Below are 26,036 nucleotides of genomic sequence, written 5' to 3'. Positions count from 1 at the left end.
TTTCACTTGGAGAAAGGGGTATATTTGAAGATGATTTTCCAAGGTGAGCGGTGGTGAATACCCCAAGATTCTTAAGAGAACAACTTTTGTCTGTGAAGCTCAAGAGTGTTCATTACGAACAATTTCTTTAATCAGTGCCGCATGTAAAAACTCTAGAGTCAGGACGAAAACAAAACTCTCATTTATTTGGGAAACAATATTGTGGACGTTTCTTCAAAGTGTCTCTTGCTTCAAAAAGTGGCACGACATGATGCTAAGATCAACATCGTCATACCCAGGATCTTCTCGTCTCAGGACCAATGAGGATTCTTTCTCTTCCATGCTAGAGTTGACAGCTTCTCTAGGAGACTGCAGAGAGATGCCTGAAACAATAAGGAGAATCCCAGTTTGAGTGGTGACAAGAAGACTGGATGTAGTCCTATGGTGGAAGGAGACTAGTCAAACTGACTACAGAATATCTGTGGAAACACAGCACTTTTCTGAAAGGCTAGATGAAGCTACTTCATACACTCTCAGCTACTCATGCAAAGTCTTGTCTTGACCTTGCCAGTTGGAAAGGAGACAGGCATGCCTGTTCCACACCAGTCTGCTCTGATTTCATAAGGAATGGAGGCAGGAGATGACCCACTAGAGTGCCTCAGATGCCCCCTGCTCAGCACCTTGATAAAAGATCAAGCCTGACCTATAAGTATTGATGAGAGCAACTTGCTTCCTGTGTCAGATGCCAAAGGGGGACAGCTCAACCAAATTCCAAAACCCCTGCTCCCCAAGGACCACATGTTCACCCAGAAGCAGAAAGCCTTGTCCTGGGGGATGAGGGTCTTCATTTGTCAATTGAAAGAGTGAGAGAAAATTGTGTCTTGGTTTCCCTGGAGGGCTGAGATTTTATGTCTCTTTCATTGCCAATTCTGCTCAAAGAGTGAGAAATATCATCATTAAACATTGGGTTTAATGTTTCCAAAACAAATTTTTACAGATCTTAAATTTTACTGACACTCCTATTTACAAACTTTCCAGAGAAAGTATACTTCAATTAAAAAAATTACCATCAAAAAAAGAACTTTCCAGAGTACTTCTCACAATACGAAAGAACCGCAAAACTTGCTGTCAGAACATTCATCAGTTTGGGGTATGAAAATAGGAGGAAAGCCTCTGCAACCATACAGACCTGTCCACATCCAACTGATGGTGGACACAGACACAGAGAACACACTTCTCAGAAGATGAGATGAGCTACAATGTAACAAGGGTGAGGCAGAGCTGATCTTATCTGGGGATAGGTGTGTACTGAGACCCTGACAGTAAGTAAAAACAGACTATTGATGAGCCAAAAGTAATCTCCTCCATGATAAGGAAGTCAGCCTACCGAGCTGTCCACTCACCTGTCTGGGAATACCTGTCACCACCTCCATCCTCTGTGGAAAAATAATTCTCACTCCTCCCAGGAGAGAAAGGAATTTCAGGAACAGGTAACTCTTCAACATCGTCGTAACCATTTCCTGTGGCATTGACATGCTCTCCCCGAGGCTCTAAAGACAGAGAAGGACTTAGGTGGAGTAGCAAAGTATGGGCTGGAGTAAGGGATGTCCTAAGCCCCTTCTGATGCAGAGACTCTAATAGATGATAAATATAGCCACCATATTCCAGGGTTGTGCCAAAGGCATGTATTTGATCTCCATGTTCTCAGAAATCATTTAAATCTTCAAAATATTTCAATATATCATGGCCAATCGCAGTTTTCTAACATGGCATCTCACACTGTAAAGCATCAACAAAAGCTATTGTGCCATGAGTTTCAGGTACTATTTTCAAGCATATGACACAGAGTTGTCACATATTTTATGTGTACATCAGTGACTGGGGAGGATGAATCTGGACCAAGAGAATGAGGGGTCCCTGTGCCTTCTGAAGCTTTGGGAGTCAACAGGGCTGGTAGGAAGAGGAAGCCTGGACATCAGTCACTCAGAGACAGGATATCCCACAGTCCCAATTTCTGGATGCCTGGGTTTCAAACCCTTCTGGTCCTTGGTTGAATCTAATCTCCATGAGTTACCCATCTTTACACTCTGGAGAAGATCCAGGTGGGGACATGCTCTTTTCTCAGGTTCCTTGTGAGGAAGAGGTTCTAGTAGTGGATAACTACAGGCATCAATCACTCCATATATTCCAGGTCTTATCAATATTAATAGTTTTGTCTCAAATAAGTGAGAATTATTTGGTTTGGCTTAAAAAATAGTTTTGTCTCAATATGTACAAACTCCATGAAATAAGTCAGATGGCATAGTACTGCTCTGTCCAAGCATAGCTCACAAATGTTCCCTTTAGCTAGAGAAATTTGAGCTTATCCATGTGGAGTGTTATTTTAAAAAAAAAACATGGGCTTTGGATAGATTTACAAGGAGATCCTGCTGAATAGCATTGAGAACTATGTCTAGATACTCATGTTGCAACAGAAGAAAGGGTGGGGGAAAAACTGTAATTGTAATGTATACATGTAAGATAACCTGACCCCCTTGCTGTTTAGTGGGAAAATAAAAAAAAAACATGGACTTTGGATCTTTAATAATACATTAGATGATGGCTGTATCTGAGAAGAAGTTGTGGCTACAGAGAACTGAGGTCCACAGTGGGCAATCATGGACTGGTGAGAAGAGATCCTTCCTATTCTAATCACAGGAGGGTTCCCTCAGATAAGATTACCCCTCCTCATGCCCTCCATCCAAGGGAAGGCCTATCTCTACTACCTGGAGCATATTCAGGGTCTCCATCCTCCTCAGTGTCCCCTGTGTAATATGGCAGCCGAGTCACTGAGTCATCAGACAGGTTTCCTGGTAGGGAGAAAAACAACACAGACAAACAGAAACATTTCCCATAGCAGGAAGCCCAGCGTCATCGTTTAGAGGAAATATTGAGGCTTTGTACTTGTAGAGAAGGGCTTGCAACTTGTGTGAGTTTGAGCTAGTGTTTGGGTTTGTGCTTGCTACAGGTAACACACAGCTAGCTCATGGAGAGAGCAGAGGGCATGGGACACACCTGGGCTGTCCAGTAGGTCCTCCTTCTCTGGTTTTATGAGGTCATCAATCTCCTGGTACAAGCCTTCATCGACAGCATCTTCAAAAGCAGATAAGGCTGGGAAGCAGCAAGAGTTTAGAGGCTGTCCCTGGAGATGTTCCTTTCACCAACAGACCCAATGCACTTGGGGAAACTCTTCTGGGGTGCCGGGGCTCTTTTATCAGCCTTCTAAAACAGAACTGGGTTTCCCGACCCTGACCTTCATCCCACACATTCCACACTCAATTTCTACTGAAATTTCTCCTTCCTGTTCACGCAGGAAGTTATAATTGTTGAGAGATTTGACATTCAGTTCAGGGCCAGGGCTTGATTCATCCTTTCAAAGCTTTTCTGTCTATTTTAGAAAAGTTGGAATTGTGACAGATAATGAGGATGGAGACCAATACTTGTGTATTTTTCTTGATGTCACACCTGGATCAATACCTTTCCCACTACTTTCCAGATCATTTAGCATCCCTACAGCCTACCTTGGTGCTCTGCTCTCCATCTGTGTAGCTGAATCCCCAGGATAACGAGGACCAGGAAGAGAAGGGCCCCCAGTATGATACAGAGGATCCCAGGAAGGGAGAAGAGGCCAAGGACAGGAGCTGAGCCTGCAGTGGTGCCTGAGGACAGAGGGCCATGAGGTTTCAGGAGGATTATAAGACCAGAAGAACACCCAAATTCCTCCTTATCCCAGTCATCTTCTGAATCCTCAAGACTGAAGTCACCACTCAGATACAATGGGTCTGTCTGATCCCCAAGGTGAGACTGATCCAGGTCCTTGCCTGAGCTGTGCCAACTGTCTTCTGGATCTGCTTCTGAAGGGGTTTTGCTCAATTAAAGCTAGTGAATCTCTGGACATTACAGCTGCCACTACTTAGTAGGAGTATAAACATCTGATCTTTAGGCTTTTCTGACTGATACGGAAATTTGCTCAAAAATACATGTACAGTGGAGTTCCTTGAAAATATGGGAGTCTCCTCTAACACATGGCTCAGAGCCACAGAACCACTTACTTCCACGAGTCGGGGGAGCTGTTGTCCTCTCGCCTGGAGAGAAGTGAAAAAGAATAGATCATTATATTGAGTTGGCCTGAGAAAGCCATAGGGTTACTCTTACCATCCCTGGCACATTGAACTGTTTCAGGTTCCAGGAGATCAGGCAGTAACCTCTCCTGGAGCCAGAGCGCCAAACAACTGATTACTCCAGAAAAGGCTTCGGGACACAAACGTTCATGTCCTTCAGTCCTAGCCCCTCACCTGGTCCTCCACTCACCAGAGCATCTCACTCCAGCGTCCTCCTCGTGCTTGCAGTCGCTCTGCCCCCAGGGCCCTGCAGCACAGTCCCACAGGGAGGACTCCCTGCCCCTGCACTGCACCTCGTCCAGCCAGATGCTCCCACTTCCAGGGCCAAATGCCGCATCCCGCAGGGCTTCCAGGGCATGGCCACAGCCCAGCTGCTGACACACCACCTCGGCCTCTGCCAGGCTCCAGGAGTCATCACACACTGTGCCCCAGGAGCCGCTGTGCCACACCTCCACTCGCCCTGAGCACACGCTGTCTCCTCCCCTGAGTCGCAGCTTCTCTTTGTCTGAAAAGGCAGCAGCCCCTCCTGTGACTGCCCCTGGTGGGAAGGAGGGAGCCCCTGGGAGGCACAGGGGAGGCTGGAGGGGCTGACATACCTGTGCAGGGGGCAGCAGCTGGACAGCTCTTGGGTCTCCTTCCTGCAGAAGCGAAGGAGAGGGACGTCCTGAGTCAGGGGCAGCTGGGGTTGTCTTGTCTCCCAAACAAAGTTATCTATGACCTTTGGCTCAGTGCAAATGACAAGTGAAAACACAGGCTTCATAATCTAATGGGCTCAGACTTTCACTTGATCCTTCATAAGCTGAAATATTTTCTTATTTACTGGTTTATCAGTCTCCATATCCCAGAACAAATGCATGTATAGACACCTACAAATATATCTACACACACACTTACACCTCCCATGAAAGCTCCTCTAGTGGAAAGACTTTTCAAATCTTATTCACTTTGTTTTTCAAGACTGTGCACATTGGATGCCCACATTCAATATGTATGGAGAACTCCTTTAAATACAGTGGTGTGGGTTTGATAAATATTTATGTATTGTTTATTTATTTATTTATTCGCTTTTTAGGACTGAACCTGCAGCATATGGAGGTTCCCAGGCTAGGGGTCAAATCAGAGCTACAGCTGCTAGCCTACACCACAGCTGACGGTAATGCCTGCTGCCTAACCAACGGAGCAAGGCCAGGGATCGAACCCTCATCCTCATGGATACTAGTCAGATTTGTTTCCACTGTGCCACAATGGGAACTCCGATAAATATTTACTGAATGAATGTATAGTTGAACAGAATCCAGTGAATATAATTCCTTTAAATTCATCCTAATCTGGAGTTCCCGTCGTGGCACAGCGGAAACAAATCCGACTAGGAACAATGAAGTTGCGGGTTCAATCCCTGGCCTCGATCAGTGGGTTGTGGATGCGGCGTTGCTGTGAGCTGTGGTGTAGGTTGCAGATGTGGCCTGGATCTGGCCTTGCTGTGGCTCTGGTGTAGGCCAGCAGCCGTAACTCCGTTTAGACCCCTAGCCTGGGAACCTCCATAAGCCGCTGCTGTGGCCCTAAAAAGACAAAAAGAAAAAAAAAAGAAAAAAAGAAAAGAAAATCTTATTTGCAACAACATGGAAGGAATTCAAGGGCAATACGCTAAGTGAAATAAGCCAGTCAGAGAAAGACAAATACCACATGAGCTCACTTGCATGGGCATTCTCAAAAAAATAAACAAATAAATTCAGAGATGCAGAGAAAATTTTGGTGGTTGCCAAAGGTGGGTAGGTCCTGTGGGATAAATGGGTAAAGGCAGTCAAAAGATACACAATTACAGCTATAAGATAAATAAGTTATGGGAATGTGATGTATAGCGTGGAGACTAAGCTAATACTATATTGTGTGTTTCAAAGTGGGTAAGAAAATACATCTTAACGGTCTCATCTTAAAAAAATTGTAACTATGGTGATGGATATCATTTCCCAATACATCCAGATATACAAGTGTTATGAAGTACAGCTGAAACCAATGTTATGTGAATTATATATCAATTATAATGAATTTGTGGATTAAACGAGCTCCATCCAAACTTCATTTTGTAGACTTGATTTAAACTCATCGCTTACATTTAAAAATATGAAATCTCACTAACAACATACTACAGGGTTCAGACGGACACACAGAAAAGGACAGTAAGTCACCTGCACAGGAGACATAGGTTTCCTCCTTTGGATAGCACGAATTGTAATTCCAAGGGTCAGAAGGACACTCCCAGAGAGAGCGATCAGTTTTCCGACACTGGATTAAGTCTACCCACCGGGGTCTAGAACCTTCCCTAAAAGCCACCGAAGAGTTGAGGGTTCCACTGTCCCCACAGCCAAGCTGCCCGCAGATGATGGACAAGGTGATGTCTTCCATGGGGCTGTGGCAGACACCGCCCCAGGTCCCGTTGTAGAAAACTTCCAGCCACCCGGCACACTCCTGGTCCTCGCTCACCATCCTGAGGGCCAGGGACTCTGCAATGGAAAGGGGGGACCACGACACAGTGAGCCCTCCACTCAAAGCTCTGGGTTTTCTTCTCTCCCAGAAATTGTGAACACTCATCCCCAACCAGCTGAGGAGATGCCCACTGGGAGACAAGACTGAACTCTGTCTCTCTTTTACCTGACTTTGTCCATATCTGTCTGTCTTTCTATTTCTACCACCGTGATGTAGTGAAATATGAACCAAGAGGAAGACCAACATGGGCACCTGCAGGAGTGGGCAGTGAATCCTGCTTCCTGACAAAACCTCCAAAATCTATGTGAAAGGGTTGTGGATAGTGGTGCGATAGCTGGAATAATCCCTGGAACCTGTGAATGTATGACTTTACTTGGCAAAAGGGATTGTAACAATGTGACTAAAATAGAACCTTGAGATGTGAGATTAAGCTGGAATACTGTGGATTGATCACGTGAGCCCAGTCTAATCACATTCTTAGACCCACTGTCATAAAAGTGGAATACTCTTCCCAGCTGTGGTCAGAGGGAGCTGTGACTATGCATAATGATTAGAAACATGCAACATTGCTGGTGATGAATGAAGGAGGCAGTGAAGCAGGAATATCAGGCAGTTTCTAGAGGCTTGAAAAGATAAGAAACAGAATTTTCCCCACAGCCTCAGAAGGGAAGCAGCTCTGTTGAAATCTTGATTTTAGCCCAGACCAAGTCTGTTGGAATCTAATCGACAGAACTGGAAGGCAATAAAAACCTGTTGTTTTAAACCACTGAGTAGTAATTTGTTACAGAAGCAAATGGAAACTAGTAAAGTGGGTGTAAGATTTTGTACCAGACATAACTGAAGAGGGAGCCCTGCTTTCAAGTGGAAACTGTAAGAAATGGCTCTGCCAGGAGATACTGCTGAGAGGAAAGCTCCAGAACCTCAGCTGCTACAGGAGCAAGCGAAACATCTACTTCACATTTGCTACAAAGTCAGGCTCCCTGGGAGGAAGCGTCCTTCTCTGGCCCTTTCAGCAACTCTCCCTCAGGGCTCAGATCCCACCTCCAGGGCCCTCACCCCTCCCCAACCTGTGGACAATGTGTTGAGCGGACCTGAGCAGATGACCCCTGCGTCCTCTTTGTGTCTGCAGTTGTGCTGCCCCCAGCCCCGGGAAGGGCACTGCCATAGGTGGGACTCCTTTCCTGTACAGTTCACGTCATCCAGCCAGATGCGTCCTGAGCCCGCCCCAAAGTGAGCAGACCCCAGTGCACTGAGGGCTTCTCCACAGCCTAGCTGCCTGCACACCACATGCGCGTCGTCCAGGTCCCAGCTGTCATCACAGACGGTGCCCCAGGAGCCCTGGCGAAGGATCTCCACTCTCCCTGAGCAGTAACTCCCTCCATCCACCAGGCGCAGCTGTCTGCTGTCTGAGGAGAGAGAGTCAGAAAAAGAGGTGGGAGATTTACACAGGGAAGGAGGAGGGTTTTCTGGTCCTGTGCGACCCCTACCTGAGCAGTTGGCGGTGCCCTCCTCTGAGGCTGCAGAGCCTGCTGGTTCAGACAGGGAGTCATTGCACTGAGGCAGCCCCTGGGTCTGGTTTCCTACAGAAACAGCAATGAACAGAGGGTTGGTGGGGTTGGAGTACAGGACCCTGAATTAAACTAAGTAATAACTTGGGGATGGGGTCTGAGATGAAAGCAGTAACATAGCCCTGAAATTATCATAACTTTAGAGTTCACTTTCTCCAAGGAGAGTTCTGCTTCTGACAACGTCACATGTTTTTTAAAAGCAGCTTTTGCACTAAGAATGAGTTGAATAAGGGACCAACACAGCTGGCAAGAAAAGCAACAAAGTTAGAAAAGATTATGTAAAGCAACTCCTGTGAATTAAAATTACCCTGACTTACTACAATGCTCCAATAATGAAGAAAATGTAGTTAGTATTGGTGCTAGGATAAACAAATGATACAATGGAATAGAACAGAGGGTCTAAAAAAAGACACACGTGAACGCACTCTGCTTAAGACAGAGCTGGCACTGCCTTGGAGAAAAGAGTCTTTTCAGGAAAAAACTCAACTGGATATCTACATGAAACTCGACCCTTATCTTAACATAGATATCGATTTCAGAAGGAACATAAAATTATATGCAAGAAAAAGATTAAACTTCTATAAGACACTTTTGGAGAATGTTTCTATGATCTCAGAGTAGGCAAAGTTCTTTTGAAAGGGATATAAGAAACACTAAATGTACAGGGAAATGTGGGAAAGTAATATTTCTTAAGATTAAAAAGTCGTTGTCACGGTAATTTATAGCATCATATTTGCAATAGTCAAGAACTGGAAACAATCTCAATTCTCTACCATTAGTCAACTGGATCAGGGCATGGTCATGTGATCATTCAAAGGCATATTCTCCAGTGACAAAAAATGAATAAAGTGCTGCGACAAACAACATCATGAGTAAATCCTAAACATAATTCTGAGTTGATGAAGTTAGACACAAAAGGAAACACACTGCTTATTTTATATAGAGTTCAAGAATTGATAAAATAGTCTCATTAGTACAAGTCAGGTAAGTGGTTTTCGTTGGAGAGGAGGGAGGGCATAGTTACTGGAAGGCAGCAGTGACTTCTGCAGTGCTCTGAATGTTCTTTTTGTTGCTCTGGGTTGGAATACATGACTGAGGTATACATTTATTGTTTCTACATGGTTTTCTGTGATTATACACAAATAATAATATTTTTAAAATACATTAAACTCAGAACACACCTTGGCCTGAACTTAAGAATAAATGAGCAATCAGATGAACCATATTTCACCATGACATATCTTATTTTGAAGCCAGTTTTCCAGCACTCTTTGCCCTTAGGGACATTCCCCTCCAGGAGCAACCTGAGTACCAGTTAGCCCTTCCCTCTCTTACCTGAGCAGATCACAGAGGCTGTGTTCCCATGGGCACAGTCAGGAACACCCAGGGCAGTCACAGGGCAATGCCACAAGAAGGACTCAGCCCCAGAGCAGTGAAATCGGGCTTTCCACATCTGATCACCTCCCTCTGCTCCCTTGGGGGTGGAGAGGGCGACTCCACAGCCGAGCTGACGACACACAACATTGGCATTGGCCATGGTCCAGTGGGAGGCACAGAGTGTTCTCCATCCTCCAGAAATATTCATCTCCACTCGCCCCGCACACTGAGAGGTGCCATTTCTCATGAGCCGGACTTCCGTGTATGCTGGTGGGAGAAGACGGATTTCAGCAACATCTCAGTTTTCTTACCTGAACTGGGTAGGCAGGGAGGTGAAGTCCTGATACACATCTCACCTGAACAGACAACTTGAACAGCTCCACTGTGGTGACAAGTGCCTCCTGGACAGGACACTCTGGGGCAGGACCAGAGCTCAGGCTCGTCCCCCTTACACCTGAACGCTTCAGGCCAGACCTGGTCATCTGACTCTCTGAGGGGCCTCTGACCCAGGACAGACACAGCCTTGCCACATCCCAGCTGTGCACAGATGACGTGGGCAGTGGGGAATGTAAAGTTCCCATCAGACACTGGTGTCCAGTCTTCTCCAGAATGCACTTCTACTCGCCCTGAGCAGGGTCCATTTCCTCCAACCAGATGCACAAATCCTAAGAGAAACAGGCAAACAGCAAAGCCAGGGAGGGTTCATGATCCTGGCTTGGCAGAGGAAAACAATGTGTTACAAGCAAGGGTGTGAAAGGTTTTCTTTTCCAGGGCTGGGGCCTGGAAAGAGAGTTTGTCAGTCATTGTCAGATTTGCATTTTCATAGGAAAGTTTCTAAAGAGAAATCCAGGATTTGCAGGGTCAGTGTGGAACGGCTGATTCCCAAGAATGTATCTTTTGAGGTTGGTGAGGAATGTGAATTCCTCACCCAATGGTCTGGAAACTACAGGGCCCCCCTCCCCCAAAGTGCCCTGTAGTGGGCATTCAAAATTGGGTGCATGGGTATGACGATCTGAACTAACCCAGAGTGAAACAAGTCCGTGGGATTCAAGAGGTTTGAGGTCTATGAGGCAGACAAGGTTAGCCAGCCATCCTGAGATTTCTGAGGCTAGAATTCTGGGCAGCTTTCTCTGGGGAGCCAATGCTTAAGTCACTGAGAATAAGGAACAACACGAGGGATGGATGTGCCAAAGTGTAGGCAGACTTCTGGCTCAAGGGAGGAAATACTGATTTTATAACAATCCACCCTCGTGACATCACTTTTTTTCCTCATCATTTTTGATGGTAAGAAATTCCAAGAGTTTCTTAGGTGAGCTGATTTTGAAAGGAGTTCTCCTCAGATGAGTTTGGATATTAAGAAAGCTCAGAGAGTCATAGGAGAGAAGGGGGCTGGTCCTGGCCATCTTTCTTGAAAGCCTGGGATTTATCAATGAACCTGGGAGAGGGTGAGTTCTCAGCGGCAGTGTGCAAGAGAGCTGAGTTTCTTGTTTACTTCATTCTAGGGGGTTTTGCTTCCAAGAAATGGCTATCTTAGCAAATGCTATGGAGTGACAGTAACTTCGTGTATTTTCTTCCTACCTCTATGCTAACTGCATGTTTCTTTCCTATTTAGGTTCTTGAGAAATAGCCAGCATGCTGCCAAAAAGGAGAGTGAGGAAGAAAGAACAGAAAGCAAACAAGCCAGACACAATTTGGAGTCTTCCAAATTGCAAAAGCCCTGGAATGGATGAAAGACAGAAATATTGGGGAAAAAAAAAAAACCTGTCCAACAAATTTTTAGTGCATTTTATCCCCTGTGTTGCTACCATTTGCCGCCTAATCCTTCTACCCTTTCCCATTTCTCCCACAACAGACAAGAAAAATCAAACAAACAAACAAACCCTCTTAAGCGCTACAAATGGATCACAAGGGAACTCCAAGAGGGAAGCACTTCTATAGAAGTGGAGTGTGGATGGGGTGTGTGGTAGGTTGAACTGGGAGTGGGTGGAGTATGAACCTGAAGCAAGGAGACCAAGGAAAAGACTTGTGATCATGATTTGGTCTTTCGGGAGCCTTTTTTTTTTGGTCTTTTTCTAGGGCTGCACCTTTGGCATGCAGAGATTCCCAGGCTAGGGATCTAATCAGAGCTGTAGTCGCTGGCTACACCAGGGCCACAGCAATGTGGTATCCAAGCCATGTCTGTGACCCTCATCACAGCTCACGGCAATGTCAGATCCTTAACCCACTGAGCAAGGTCAGGGATCGAACCCGCAACCTCATGGTTCCTAGTAGGATTCGTCAACCACTGAGCCATGACGGGAACTCCCGGGAGCCATATTCTGGATAGAGAAAAGGTAATTCACTTTGAAAAGAATTAAAACCTCAAATCATAGAGGACCATTTTAAAGATACACTTGCCTGATTTCTGGGTGTGCTTATGATTATTATTTATGTGCATGGTGGAATTCTTTCCGATAAAGGTCTCCGATTGAAGATTTGGAAAAAATATTCTAACAGAGAAAAATCTGCCACAGACAGCAGGAGGAAACAGAAAAGACACCACAGAAACTGCAGAATGGAAGGATTAGCTTGACCCTTTCTATGAGAATGAAGGGTGAGTGAGAAAACGCTGTGCTTGCCCTTGATTATTTATCCATTTCCATCTCCCCAGACAGGCTCACGTTAGGACCCCTAGTCTGGTCTGGTTGGGAATTTGGTTATAGGCTACTCATTCTAATTAAAGCATTTCTTTTTTTTTTTTTCCTAAACAAGCTGTTAGTTTCTGCATTATCTCATGATATTATCAATTTAGAAAGAACAAGAAATATTCCTTGCACACTGTTTTATGTAGCCTGACACATGTCAGACTTTCAAATATATGCTTGATAATCAATAAAGTCTTAGACTCACTGGGAAAGAGCCTCCTGAGACAAATTATTATTTTTGATTTTCTACTTTATTTTAAAGTGTCATAGAAAAATTCATGTGTTAACATTACAAGAAAATTTATGAAATAGGTTGATATGAGAGGATAAGCCATTGAATACAATTCTTGTGTAACAGTAGACTAGAGTGGATGCGGTAGAGTATAAATATCTAATGGACTCAAAGACACACACACAAACATAGAAATTTAGTATTTGAAGAAGGTAGTATTTGAAGTCACTACAAAAGGTAGATTATTCAACAAAGAGTACTGAAGAACGGAGGGATTGATTTGAAAATAATGAAATAAATCTTTATTTGCTATCCATCTCAAAAATAAATTTTGTGGTAGATAAATGTATATATATCAGATTGAGGCATGAGACTTTGAAAGAAAATGATGAATTAGAGATGTTCTTTGAAAAACAGGGTTGACTGTGAAGAAGACACATTCTATGGCTTTCTCATGAAAGTAATTTTTTTCCTCATGTCATTTAACATGACCCCCCCGGATTTCATGTTGACTGACATCGTTTGAGTCGGTGATGTAACAGAAATCTTGTCATTGGTCTATGATTTGGGAAGGACTTTCTAGTATCTTCCCAAGACTGGTATTGTTAGTGAGAAGTGAAGTTTTACTAATCCACTAGTTCCACAGATGTTGTCATCTGAGGTAAAGTAGAATCTGGGCTCACCGCGGACGTTACCCGCTTGTTGGGTGACATTTATACACTTATTTATAAGTTTCTGTGCAAATGAGGGCCAAGGAAGTCCTGACTGACATGGAGCTCTTCACTGAGCTCCTCACTGGTTCATCTGAAGAGAGTGAGTGAATTTTTTAGGGTGAAGACTAGGATAGCTCCGGACCAGTTTCTTGTCCTTTTAATGGACATCAGTCTTGATCGGACCACAAAGGTGTCAGGATACATTTCTGAATATCTGCCTAAGCAGAGGAATTGGCAGAGGAAAAGCAGTTTTAAAATGGACTACCGAATTTAGAATTAATATGTCTACCCAATGCCACAGAAACTCCAAAGGACCAAAATAACAAACATTGAAGGTAACCAAAAGCCCCTAAAATTTGAACCCTGTGTCTTGTACCATGGAGAACTAGGGTCACATGTTGGGTCGTAGATACGAAGAGATGCAGACACACCATTACTTCAGTCAAAAGGAAGAAGATACCCAGGCCGGCACCAAGCAAAATATGGCCTCTTTCAGGGCTAAGGTCAATAAGTGTTCAGTCTGTAAATGATATTGGAAATGCTTGAGCACTATGCTCTTACTTTAGGCCAGAGAAGATAGAGTCTAGGGAGGTTCTGTCACAAGAGCCATTTGTTCAAGGTCACAGAGTTAGAGACGGAAGCCCTTCTGTCTGCTTTGTGCTCTCAGGTCGGGGGTTACTGCCCAGCAGCTCATCTTCCTCCAGGTTTGGTGTTCAGTGTGCACCATGGCCCATTCTCCTTGGTGCTTCACCTCTACTCACTCTTCTCTCACTTGCAAGAGAGACATCAAATTGAGTCATAGGAGGGATCTCAGGGGGCCAGTTCTTCAGGAAAGTACTCTTTCTGCACCTATGCCTGAACCTGGGAAGCCTCCAGTTTTCTATATGTCAGCTTCTGCTTAGGGCTCTCTGGGCCAGAAGAAATAGTCCCTCTTACTGTTATAACTTTGGGGCTCTGTTTTGTCCAGGGACGCGGGAGAGCAAGGGTGACCAGTTTGGTTTTCATCATTTGTCCTCTAGATCACATCCCTATTCCTCTCCCTTTGACCAAGACCGCCTCTTCTGTCCTGCCTGTAGCTATGATGCATATCTGCATCCAGACCAACTCTCAGGGCCTCTGACCATCAGCCTCTCCTGCCCCTGTATCCTCTGGCTCTTCATCCATCACTCCAGTTCCTACTATTTTGATTAGCGTAGAACACTGTGTTGCGTGAGTTATAGGAAGTGTCTGTTGCATGTGGTATTTGGCCAATTTCATGTGGTTTTATTAAAGATAAAAACACCTTTTTAGAATTTGCCTTGTTCCAGGGACTTTGGTAGATGCTGGGAATTTAAATCCCAATAAATCAATATTCATGTCTTTGTGGGGCTTTACATCTAGTGGAGGAGAAAAATGAGTAGACAGTTTCAAGCCCTCTGAAAAGTTTATGAGAGACTTGGGTGGTTGCAGAAAGGGAAACTGCTCCATCAGAGGATTACTTATTTATGTAAATCAACCCCACTTAAGACAAAATGAAAATTGTGATCGGATATATCCTTGTCTTATCTCCTTTTGTATAAACATCCTGTGTCCCTAGGTACACACAGCATCCTCCACATCACACCTGGACCCACAAAAGCAACTTATAAAAGAATTGTGAAGATTAATTTTTTTTTTTTGCTTTTTTTGCTATTTCTTGGGCCGCTCCCGCAGCATATGGAAGTTCCCAGGCTAGGGGTTGAATCGGAGCTGTAGCCACCGGCCTACGCCAGAGCCATAGCAACGCAGGACCCGAGCCACGTCTGCAAACCTACACCACAGCTCACGGCAACGCCGGATCCTTAACCCACTGAGCAATGGCAGGGACCGAACCAGCAACCTCATGGTTCCTAGTCGGATTCGTTAACCACTGCGCCACGACAGGAACTCCTGAAGATTAATTTTAATTGGGATAATAGATTAAACTCTGTCAGGTAAGACCACTGGAGAAGAAAAGAATAGCAGAAACGCAGAAGAGGAAAGCAAATGAAGCCCATTACTCTGTGCACTCAGGGAGGATGGGTAGATGTCTCAGACCTCTCTAGCCCATCCATCTCCTATTGGCCCATGATCAGACACCAGCTTCCTTGGATCTTTCCAATCTCTCAATCAGTGATTAACGCACAGACCATACCTGAGCATATGACTCCTGCATCCTCTTCATGATCGCAGTTGTGCTGCTCCCAGCCCGGGGAGGTGCATTTCCATAAGTGGGACTCCTTTCCCATGCAGTTCACGTCATCCAGCCAGATGCGTCCTGATCCTGCCCCAAAGTGAGCTAACACCTTGGCTTCTAGGCCTTCTCCACAGCCCAGCTGCCTGCACACCACATTCACATCGTTCAAGTCCCAGTTGTCATCACAGACGGTGCCCCAGGAGCCCTGGTGAAGGATCTCCACTCTGCCCGCGCATCGACTGCCCCCATTCACCAGGCGGAGCGGACTGCTGTCTGAGGAAAGAGTCAGGAGAAGACATTTACACAGGGAAGGAGAAGGGTTTTCTGGTCCCATGGGACCCCTACCTGAACAGTTGGCGGTGCTCTCCTCCGAGGCTGCAGAGCCTGCTGGTTCAGACGCGGAGTCATTGCACTGAGGCAGCACCTGGCTCTAGTTTCTTATGGCAGTGATAAGAGAATAATAGTGTTGAAAATAGGGAAAAAAGGAAAATTTAAATTGAAAATACTCTAGCGAGGTATAGCCCAGGTCATATGAGTTAACCTCTGGTTTGTAGAGTTCTTCATAGCATTTGAGAAAGATACACAGGAAATGTTAGCCTCTCTACCCTGAGCAGGTAAATCAGTTCAGAGTCATAGCAAAGGGCTGGCAGCTGGATGGATTTTTTTTTTTTTTTTATACCCCATACACACTTTGCTGCCATTGACCTGAGAGTTAAAAGGATTAGATTAAAAGGAATGGAGTGAGGAACTGGTCTCGTCAGAAGCCTTGGCTAGCAGCCACGAATCCTCTACTACTTAGAATCGTTCTTGGTATAGTCATTTCAAACTAAGAAACATACCATGATATGCCATGGTTTGCCTCAGAATCCTTCATTTACAGTTCACAGCTTCAGACTCCAGATCTGGAGTCTTAGTTTCAAAAAATATAATCTCTTTAAGTAGATTGTGGAAACTTGCATGAGAGAGGAGGTAAAATATTGATTGGAACTGGCCAAATTCCACTGGAACTCCTAGAATGGCACTTCTTTTCCCAAATAAATCTCATCTCAACTTGGATTTTGTGTCAGGAGTCACTGTTGTTCAACATGTGGAGTGATTTGGTCTTTAGAGGGAAAACATCATGTATTTCTAACCTCACCACAGGGAAGAAATAGGTTATATTCCTGGTCCGAAAGCACATGAAGAAACAATTTTGACAGACTCAGTGTATTATTCTCTCCTTTTGTATGTAAAGAGTGATGTAAAGAAAGATTGAATAATGCGTAATGATGTTGCACTTTAAGTAAATGATGAAGTAAAGAAGAAAACCTAACATTTTCTACCTCCATGAAGAATGGAGGGATTCACAGCAGCCCAATGATCTTGCTGTCTACAGCTTAAAGCCTGGAAAATGTTTTTCAAAGAAGTAAATTTATTAGACATTTGTGAACACAGACTAAATGTGCTGAAATTCGGAAGAGTGAGACCATGAAACATGCTTCAATGTTAGCCAAGGATCTACAACTACTTTTTCTCTGTGGGAATTTCACAATTTGGTACATGGCTTAGAATTTGGGCTCAGGCAAGCAGAGGACATATGATAGGCCAGTGTAACTTTGAGGGTTACCTGGTGCTGAAGCGACAAAATAGGAGACTTGAAAGCCACTCTCACATAACAAGTTGTCTCCTCAAATATTTGCCCAGTATACAAGCTGTGAAGGGCAGGAGGACAAAGAACGATGTAAAAATTTTGGAAAGTAGAGTAGATATTCCCTCATTCTCTTGAGTGCTGAGCTACCAAAACTTCCAAACTGTCAATTCAAAGCCCTGAAAGCCCATGGCGTAGAAACAGAAGAATGGAAGGTACATGGAGTGTTACCGAAACTGCAATCCAGACTGGTCACAACTCTGTTCTAGGTTGTATATAGATATTTGGGTGATCTGCAACCTTTCTCCCACCTGCCTAGCAGAACAAAAGGTGAATCCTTTCAGGTGTTAGAAAATATGTGTGGAGGGCATTCCCTTGGGGTGCAACAGGTTAAGGATCCAGCATTGTCACTGTGGCAGCTCAGGTTGCTGCTGTGGCACACATTCAATCCCTGTCCCAGGAACTTCCACATGCTGTTGGTGTGGCCAAAGAGGGGAGGGGGAAAATGTATCTGGAATTTCCTTTTTTCATACATAATTTCTAGCATTCAATAAAAATTCCATGGCATTTGAAGGGCTGATGGCATGGCAAATGAACAAAGCGAGAAAAAGTAGATAAGAGAAAGCAGAGGCACACATCATAGAGATGCTGGATTTGGCAGATAAAGATTTTAACTATGATCAATTTGTATTTAGGAAAAAAGAGGGAAGCAGAGAATAAACAGGTGAAAAGATGAAAAAAATTAACAAAGAATTGTAAATACATAAAATATATGAAAGGAACAATTGCCCACTGAAAATAAATGTCTAGAATGAAGGATCAAATGAATAGAATTAAGAATTGAATTGAAGAATTGAATGAATATTCTTTTACATAAATCAACACAGCATGAATGACTTAGCGGTATCCTACAAATGAGAGGTGAGAAAGAGAAGAAAGATAAGGAAGAGGAGAAGACAAACAGAGACAGGAGTTCCCACCATGGCACACTGGGTTTAGGATCCAACTGCAGCAGCTCTGGTTGCTATGGAGGTGCAGCTTCAATCCCTGGCTAGGTACAGTGGGTTAAGTATCTAGTGTTGCCACAGCTGTGGTACAGGTTGGAGCTGTGGCTCAGATTTGATCCCTGGTCTGGGAACTTCCATATGCCATGGGTGTGGAGGAAAAAAAAAAGGCTAAACAGAGACAGAGCAGCAGAAGTACTGTTTGAAGATAAAATGATTGAGCATTTTTAAAAATGGATGGAAGGGAGTGAAAAGTCCCACACCTAGTAAAGCTGATGAAAATCAAAGAAAAAAGGGAAAATCTGGAATAATAACAGCTTGTTTAATACAAGAGAATATGCAGAAGAAGAGAAAAAAAGAACATAATGCAGATGGGTCAATTAAAAGTAAAGTGTAGATACTAGCCCAACAGTATCAGTATTGCATTTACAGGAAGTGGATTAGATACTTCAAATAAAAGCCCATGTAGATAAAGCAACAAAATTCACCTAAATACTCCTTGCAAGACACTCAGTGCCTATATGAGGATAAAGAAAGTTTGAAAGTAAAATGATGGAAGACAATGTATGTACTATGTAAACACTAATCTTTAGAAAACTGTGTCAATGTCACAGAAAATATACTTTAAGGCAAGATACCCCAATTGAGTTAACGAGAGAATTTTCATGATTATAATGGGATAAATCTTACTAAAAACATTATAGATATCAAAATCCAAGAAAGACATCAGAACATAGCTTTGAGGAGTTCCCATTGTGGCTCAGTGGGTTAAGGACCTGAGGTTGTCTCCACGAGGATGAGGATGTGGGTTCGGTCCCTGGCCTCACTCACTGGGTTAAGGATCTGGCATTGGTGCAAGCTGTGGTGGAGGTCACAGATGCACCTTGGATCCCATGTTGCCATGACTGTGGTGTATGCCTGCAGCTGCAGCTCTAATTCAACCCCTAGCCTGGGACCTTCCCTATGCAGCGGGTGTGGCGGTAAAAAGAAGATAAGGAAAAACAAATCATAGCTTTGAAATATACTTGGGAGAGTGAAAAGAAGAAATAGACAAAAATCACTATTAAAATGGGGAACTTTAACACATCCGATAGCATGCTGACAAAGCATATAGAAAAGAAGGAAGAATGAAGGAGATATAAAACAATACAGCATATGTAGAACAGTGCACCCAACAGCGAAAGAATTCACATTATTGTAAATGCACTGGGAGCACCTAGCAAAAATGACCATAGGCAGCTCCCGTCGTGGCTCAGTGGTTAACGAACGTGACTAGGATCCATGAGGATGCGGGTTTGATCCCTGGCCTCGCTCAGTGGGTTAAGGATCCAGCATTGTTGTGAGCTGTGGTGTAGGTCGCAAATGCAGCTCAGATCTGGCATTGCTGTGGCTGTGGCATAGGCTCGCAGCTATAGCTCCAATTCGACCCCGAGCCTGCGAACCTGCATATGCCGTGGTTGTGGCCGTAAAAAGACAAAAGACCAAAAAATAATAATAATGAGCATATGATAAAAACTTTCAGAGAAATGAATTCATACAGAGTATTTACTCTGACCACAGTGGAATAAAAATAATAATTAATAAGTAAATATAGGGCAGCCATCGCTATTTGGAAAAGTTAAGAAACATCCTTCTAAAACAGTACCTCAATCTGGAATAAATTTAAAAATTAGAAAATATTGTAAAGAATGATAATAAAGGTGTGGTATAAAACTAAATTCTTCTAGTGAAGCTGAAGTAGTGCCTAAGGGAAATTTATACCCTAGACTTAGAAAAGAGGGAAGACTGAAAATGAAAAATTGTAAGCTTCCGTTTAAGAAACTAGGAGATGAGAGAATAAAGCCTAGAGGACATAGAGAGTTGATATTAATAAAGAAAACACAAATTAGTGAAAAAGAAAGTAAGCATAAGATAGGGAAAATAGAGGAAAATCTTTCAAACGTGGCTCATTGAAAATTGATAAACACTGAGCAATACGGAAATGAGAGAAAAATGAAGTTAACATATCAAGAATGAAAAGAGACAGCACTATAAGTCATACAGGTCTTTGGTAATAATTTTACTGAGATGCAATTTACACACTTAATGGGGATAAATAGTCAGAAGAGTGCCAATTTCTCCACGACCTTGCCAATACTGGCTTTGAATCTAAGCCATTCTGACAGGCGTGAGGTAAGAGCTGACTGTGGTTTTGATTCATATTTCCCTGATGATTAGCAATGTCAAACATCTTTTCTTTTTTTATTATTTAAAAAGATTTTTTTTATTGTCATTTCCCCAACACGATTATTTTTTCTACTCTACTGCATGGTGACCTAGTTACACATACATGTATACATTCCTTTTTCTCACATTATCATGCTCCATCATAAGCGACTAGACATAGTTCCCAGTGCTACGCAGCAGGATCTCATTGCTAATCCATTTCAAAGGCAGTAGTTTGCATATACCTGTTGGCCACTTGTATGTGTTCTTTAGAGAAATGTCTGTTCAAGTCCTTGGCCAAATTTTTAATTGGGTTATCAAAGTGTTTTGTTTTTTTCTTTTTTAATCTTGGGTTGAAGGATCTCCTTATATATTTTGGAAATAAACTGTTTACATGACTTGTTGCAGGTTGCCTTTTCACTCTATTGATGTGTCCTTTGCTCTGCAGAAGCTTTTCAGTTCGATATATTTGCATGTGTCTATTTTTGCTTTGTTGCCTGTTCTTTTGGTGTCATACCCATGAAATCATGAAACAATGCATTTTCGTTTTGTGATGGAACTGAGGTATCACATATCTAAAATGTAATTTCTATCTGGTAATGTATCACACCATCACACAGGGTAAAATAAATTCAGATTCAGTAATGTTTTACATAGTCTTTAGTGGAACTATAAAATTATTTGCAGAAAATAAAACAGGAGTAAAAGTTATTTGGGGATGAATAATGGCATTTGCAACATTGCATTAAAAGCCAAAATCATAAAAGTAAACATTGTAGATTTGATCATATGAGCCCCCCTTCAGACGCATGACCTTAAAAACATTAAAAAATGAGGGAATTATTTTTAAAAATCATGTAAGAAAAGCACTAATGATATTCTTTTATAGAGACTTCCTAAAATAAATAAGAAAATTTAAAACATTCCAGAGGAAAAAATAAAAGTGGTTATGAAAGTTATCTTGAGATTGCAATATAAGAAATAAGGTAACATTTTTTATATATGGTCTATTAGAATAAAAACATGATATCATGCACTTAAGACGAGATTATAAAGAAAATAATAACACTTTAAATTCAGTTAATGTTGCTGAGAATGAAAGCTATTGAAACTATTCTGATGGACAACTAGGGAATATATGTAAAGAGAGTCCTTTTAGAATGGTTAACTTGAAAAAATAATAGTGGCTTTTCTATTAGATTAATGCTGATGTTCATAAAATTTTTATCACAGCATTGTAATTGAAAACATTAATGTAAGGAAAAAGGATTAGATAAATTATGATTCAATAACAGTATGGCTGAAATAGGGGCAACCATACAAATGACATAGAAGATATCTTAACAGGGCAAAAAGAAATTTTGAATACATTTTTAATTTTGAAAGTGGATATAAAATGGTGTACAGGAACTTTATGATTCAGCTGAGAGAGAGAGTGAGTGAGTGTGTGCGTGCAGACTCTGAGATTTAAAGCAAATTCTTTAGAAGAAAACTAAAGGGAGCTGGCAGATCCTGACCTACTGTAGAGACTCTATAACATGTGCCAGGCTCAGGAAATATTTAATGCTCTTTGGAACCATCATACCAAGGTTGAAATTGCCAAGTTGATAAGGCAAACTCATGTGAACTGAATGCCTTAGTATGTAAATTAGTGCTTTAATGACAGGATCCTGCCAAAAGTTCTCTCTGAGGAAACGTTATGCTTGAGGGAGGAGGTGAGCTTTATTCTCAGCCTAAGGAGAAATTTCTTCACTTCTCTCATGGCTAGAGAGCCCCAAATTTAATCAGAGCACCAATGTTATATTTCATCTTGAGAATCCACCTCTATCCATAAGAGCCTGCACAGCCTGAAAAAGGATAGCCATCATTATAATATGGCCTACACCCAAGGAATTGGAAGTTTGAAGAAATTTAACACGGGAGTGAGGAGTAGAACTTCTTGCTCCTGTTGGGAGGAACAGAATTTCCTGAAGAAGAGAGACAGAGATTTCTGACTGGGGAGGCTTGAGATAGGGAGGGAACATGGGATAAGGAAGGGATGGAGAGGTGAGGAGCTCTGCCAAAGCAGCCAGGCTTAGACTGCAGGGGCCAGGTTATCCAGGGGGTGTGATTATAGATTATGCAGGGAGTGCTTTCCTTGCAGAAAGGAAAGTTTCCATATCTGCCCTCATCAAATGTACATTCACACATATCATCATTCTCATTACCACCACCAACACCAAATCCAGCAGTGTGGCTTAATCTACCAGTCTGAGGGTGTCAGTTCTATGGACTCCTATCTAAAAGATTGACGTCCGCCGGACAGATATATTTTTTTACACTTTTAGCCTTCATACATTCTCCCCCCCCACACCAGTCTTGAAATAATACATATACATGCACACACACACATATACATACTTAAAGCATACACACACACACACACACACGATCCATAAGCTAGGACCAGAAATAACCAAAATACCCATGGAGAGCACACAGTATGGAGTGCAGGAAGGGTAAATCAGAAACTCAGCCTGAACAGGTTCCTCAGCCACAATCCATGATAGGAAAACCGGGAAGTGATCATTTTCTGAGCTGTTAGGTGTTGACCGGGAAGGGCGAAAACACTGACACCGGTCAATTGGAGAATAAAATTTATCTCTCTGCAACATCTTACTGCTTAACTTGAAAAACAAAGCCCCATGAGGGGAAAAATCAACATTCACTGTATCTAAGGATCACATTTGGTCAAAACCTATGGTCCATAGAGAGGTGTGGTCTTTACAACACAGGGATCCTTCCCTCCAGAATCTTATGGCTAATCCAGTATCTCAGCTGATCTTGAGGATGCTTACCTTGAGCACTCGACAAGACACCGAGGAGGAGAAAAACCAGTCCTTGGAGAGAGCACTGCATGTTCATGGTCGTGCCGACCCTCTTGTCTTTGGGCAAGAGCCTCAGTTTCCTCAAACCACACAAAGAATCCTCCAGGCCCTTAATGGAGTCTCTTATGCAGGAAGGGGATTATATAGACCCATCCTCTGACATTGCCACCTTCCGAGCCAATAGAAACCCTCTTTAACATCTTCCGTGCCATCAGATACTATAGAAAAGGAAACTTTCTGAAGTTCAAACACCAATTAGATGCTGAATCTTAAATTTATCTCCTTATATGAGATATAAGGGTTTCTGACGTCAGGTTTCATTCTACCCCTAAAACTGATACAGAAAAGCCATATTGAAAAAAAAATACAAGGCTTTCTTTTTTTCCACCCCAGCAATAATTGGACTGAATGGCTGGTTCAGCTCAGCTGGTGGGATCAGCCAAACTTGCTGTTTCTAGGTTAGTTCTACCTCCCCACGGGCCCAAGAAAAGATGAATTTTTAAAAACTGGAGACATAGGTCTTCAGTGTCAAGTAGCCAACAGGTTGTGCCTGCAAAGAAACAAAGACGTCTCTAACAGAGAACAAAACTCAGGCAGGTACAGAATTGGGATTATAAAGATGACAAATTCTCAGGTAAATGAAAAAAGGGTTAGGTGAGCAGCAGGGGACAAGATATTTGGCTTTGTAGGGTGGCTTTCCTCTCCTTCCATTTCTCCTTGGTGAGTGAAAGCCTCGTAAAGCTCTCGGGCTCCTGATGGTCCTGAACAGGCCTGAAGTCTGTCTTTCCTTCCCTCTCATCGCAGAGAACTTGTTGCCCTCAAGACCACCATGACCGATACAGACAGAATGTTTTCACCTGGGAAGAAATTATGGTTCCCTGGGACATGGCGGGACGAAAGTTTACAAGTTAATTACCCGGTTAGTCCTGTTTTAGGACGTGGCAGTGTGCACCTGATACTCTGGGCTTCAGTGATTAGAAAGTGTAAGCCCTCCTGTGCCTGGGTTCTCTTTTTCAACATTAGTGTCCCTGGGTCTCCTCTTCCTCCATTTATTTTCATATAAACCAGTTGGTCTACTTTCACATTCTTTTACAGGCCTCTTTGAAAAAACAAGACGGCTGTCATCACAGTGCTTGGAATAGGAATCAATTTTACACAAATTGCTTATCTCATCCTTGCTATCAACAGGACAAGTCCTGATCATTTTATCACTAATTTTTCTTATTTTTATTGAAATGTAAAGGACATATAACATTACTGTAACAGTTTTTCTTTTGGCAGTGCCCCACAGATCACATAGGTTTTTTAATCCTCTTTTTCATCTTTTTTTTTTTCTTGTTTATTTCAAAATTCTTGACCTCTAGATCACTCATTCTGTCTTCCATTTGTAGAGTACTGCTGTGCATGCTCTTCATTGCATTTTTCTTTTCTTTTAACGGCTATACCCATGGCATATGGAAGGTCCCTGGCCAGAGACTGAATCCAAGTCACAGCTGTGACCTACACCACAGATACAGCAGCACCAGGTACTATAACCCACTGCAATGGTCTGAGGATTGAACCCATGCCTCTGAGGTGACCTGTGCTGCTCTCAGACTCTTATCCCACCGGGCCACTGTGGGAACTCCCTATTGCATTTTGTCATTTCATTAATTTAATCTAATTTCCATTTGGTCTTTTTTTATGATTTCTATCTCTTCAGTAAATATGTCTATTTGTTCCTGTATTATTTTCATTGTTTTTGTGTGTTGTCTTTCATCAAAAGGTAAGTTATATTTGACTAGTATTTTACAGGAGAAATTCTTAGAACTGACTACTAGATCACTCATTCTGCCTTCTGTTTGTAGAGTACTGCTGCATACGCAATTTATTGCATTTTCCTTTCCTTTTCTATCTTTCTTTTTTTTTTTTAAAGGCTGCACCCATAGCACATGCAAGTTCCTGGGCCCGAGACTGAATCCAAGCCGCAGCTCTGACCTATACCACAGCTCTGGCAGTGCTTTAAGCCACTGTACTGGTTTGGGGATTGAACCTGTGATTAAATTAAGGATTTTGAGATGGAAAGAATCTGTGAAGTAGAAGACAGGACCACTGAAATTATGTAGTCAGAGGACAGAAAAAGAAAAAAAGAATGAAAAAGAGTCAAGGAAGCCTGTGTGAACTCTGGGAGACAATTCACAGAAACAACCTATACACTGTTGGAGTCCCAGAAGGGGAAGAGAGCGAGAAAGGGGCTGAGATTGAATTTAAAGAAATTATGGCTGATAATTCCCAAATCTGATGGGAGATTTGGACATCCGGGTTCACAGAGCTAATAGGTCAGGTTACCCCCAAAGTTTAACTGAAAGTGATCTTCTCCAAGACGTGTTGTCTAAAACCAAGACAAAGAGAGAATTTTAAAAGCAGCAAGAGAAAAGTAAATTCTCACATTAAAGGAGATTCCCTTAAGACTAGCAGTGGGTTTCTTAGAAGATACTTTGAAGTCCAGGAGGGAATGGGATGATATATTCAAAATGCTAAAAGAAAACAATTGCCAACCAGGAATACTTTACCCTGAAAAGTTGTGTTTCAGAAATGAAGTCAAGACAAAAGACTTCCACAAACAGGAGTTCCTGTTGTGGCTCAGCAGGTTAAGAACCAACATAGCCTCCCTGAGGATTGAAATTTGATGCCTGGCCTTGCTCAGTGGGTTAAGGATCCAGTGTGGCTGCAAATTGTGGCCACAGTCTCAGATGCGGCTCGGATCCTGAGTTGCTGTGGCTGTGGTGTGTGTTGGCAGCTCTAGCTCCAATTTGACCCCTACCCCAGGAACTTCCATATGCCCTTAAAAAAAGAACCCCCCAAAGACTTTCCAAAACAAACAACAGTTAAGGGAGTTCATCAATATTAGACTTGCCTATAAGATCACTGATGGGAGCTCTTCAAGCTTAATGAAGAGGTGC

The 26,036-nt window shown here is 42.8% G+C and overlaps 1 protein-coding gene across 2 annotated transcripts; it reads right to left on the bottom strand.

Annotated features, from left to right (window-relative positions):
• Positions 1 to 158: 158 nt before the first annotated feature.
• LOC110255322 (antigen WC1.1) lies at positions 159 to 23,209 on the bottom strand. Of its 2 annotated transcripts, XM_084956808.1 has the most exons (15): positions 23,065 to 23,209; positions 15,350 to 15,664; positions 9,925 to 10,233; positions 9,527 to 9,835; positions 8,111 to 8,203; positions 7,715 to 8,029; positions 6,326 to 6,640; positions 4,736 to 4,777; positions 4,330 to 4,644; positions 4,071 to 4,103; positions 3,540 to 3,677; positions 3,034 to 3,129; positions 2,745 to 2,828; positions 1,383 to 1,529; positions 159 to 362 (listed from the first exon to the last, which is right to left on the bottom strand). In XM_084956808.1, exons 1-15 carry the CDS (start codon positions 23,129 to 23,131, stop codon positions 214 to 216), a joined length of 2,727 nt encoding a protein of 908 aa, XP_084812934.1. In that variant the 5' UTR covers positions 23,132 to 23,209; the 3' UTR covers positions 159 to 213. The 2 variants fall into 2 exon arrangements, with proteins under 2 accessions (XP_084812934.1, XP_084812935.1); XM_084956809.1 differs by lacking the exon at positions 4,330 to 4,644.
• Between the last annotated feature and the right edge of the window lie 2,827 nt (positions 23,210 to 26,036).

The sequence above is a fragment of the Sus scrofa genome, chromosome 5, assembly GCF_054392235.1.
Source record: "Sus scrofa isolate SSC_HxYL_T2T_F1_AM1 chromosome 5, Sscrofa_HxYL_maternal_Yorkshire_Landrace_v2.0, whole genome shotgun sequence".
Classification (NCBI taxonomy): Eukaryota; Metazoa; Chordata; class Mammalia; order Artiodactyla; family Suidae; genus Sus; species Sus scrofa.
This window is presented reverse-complemented; position numbering and strand designations above follow the sequence as displayed.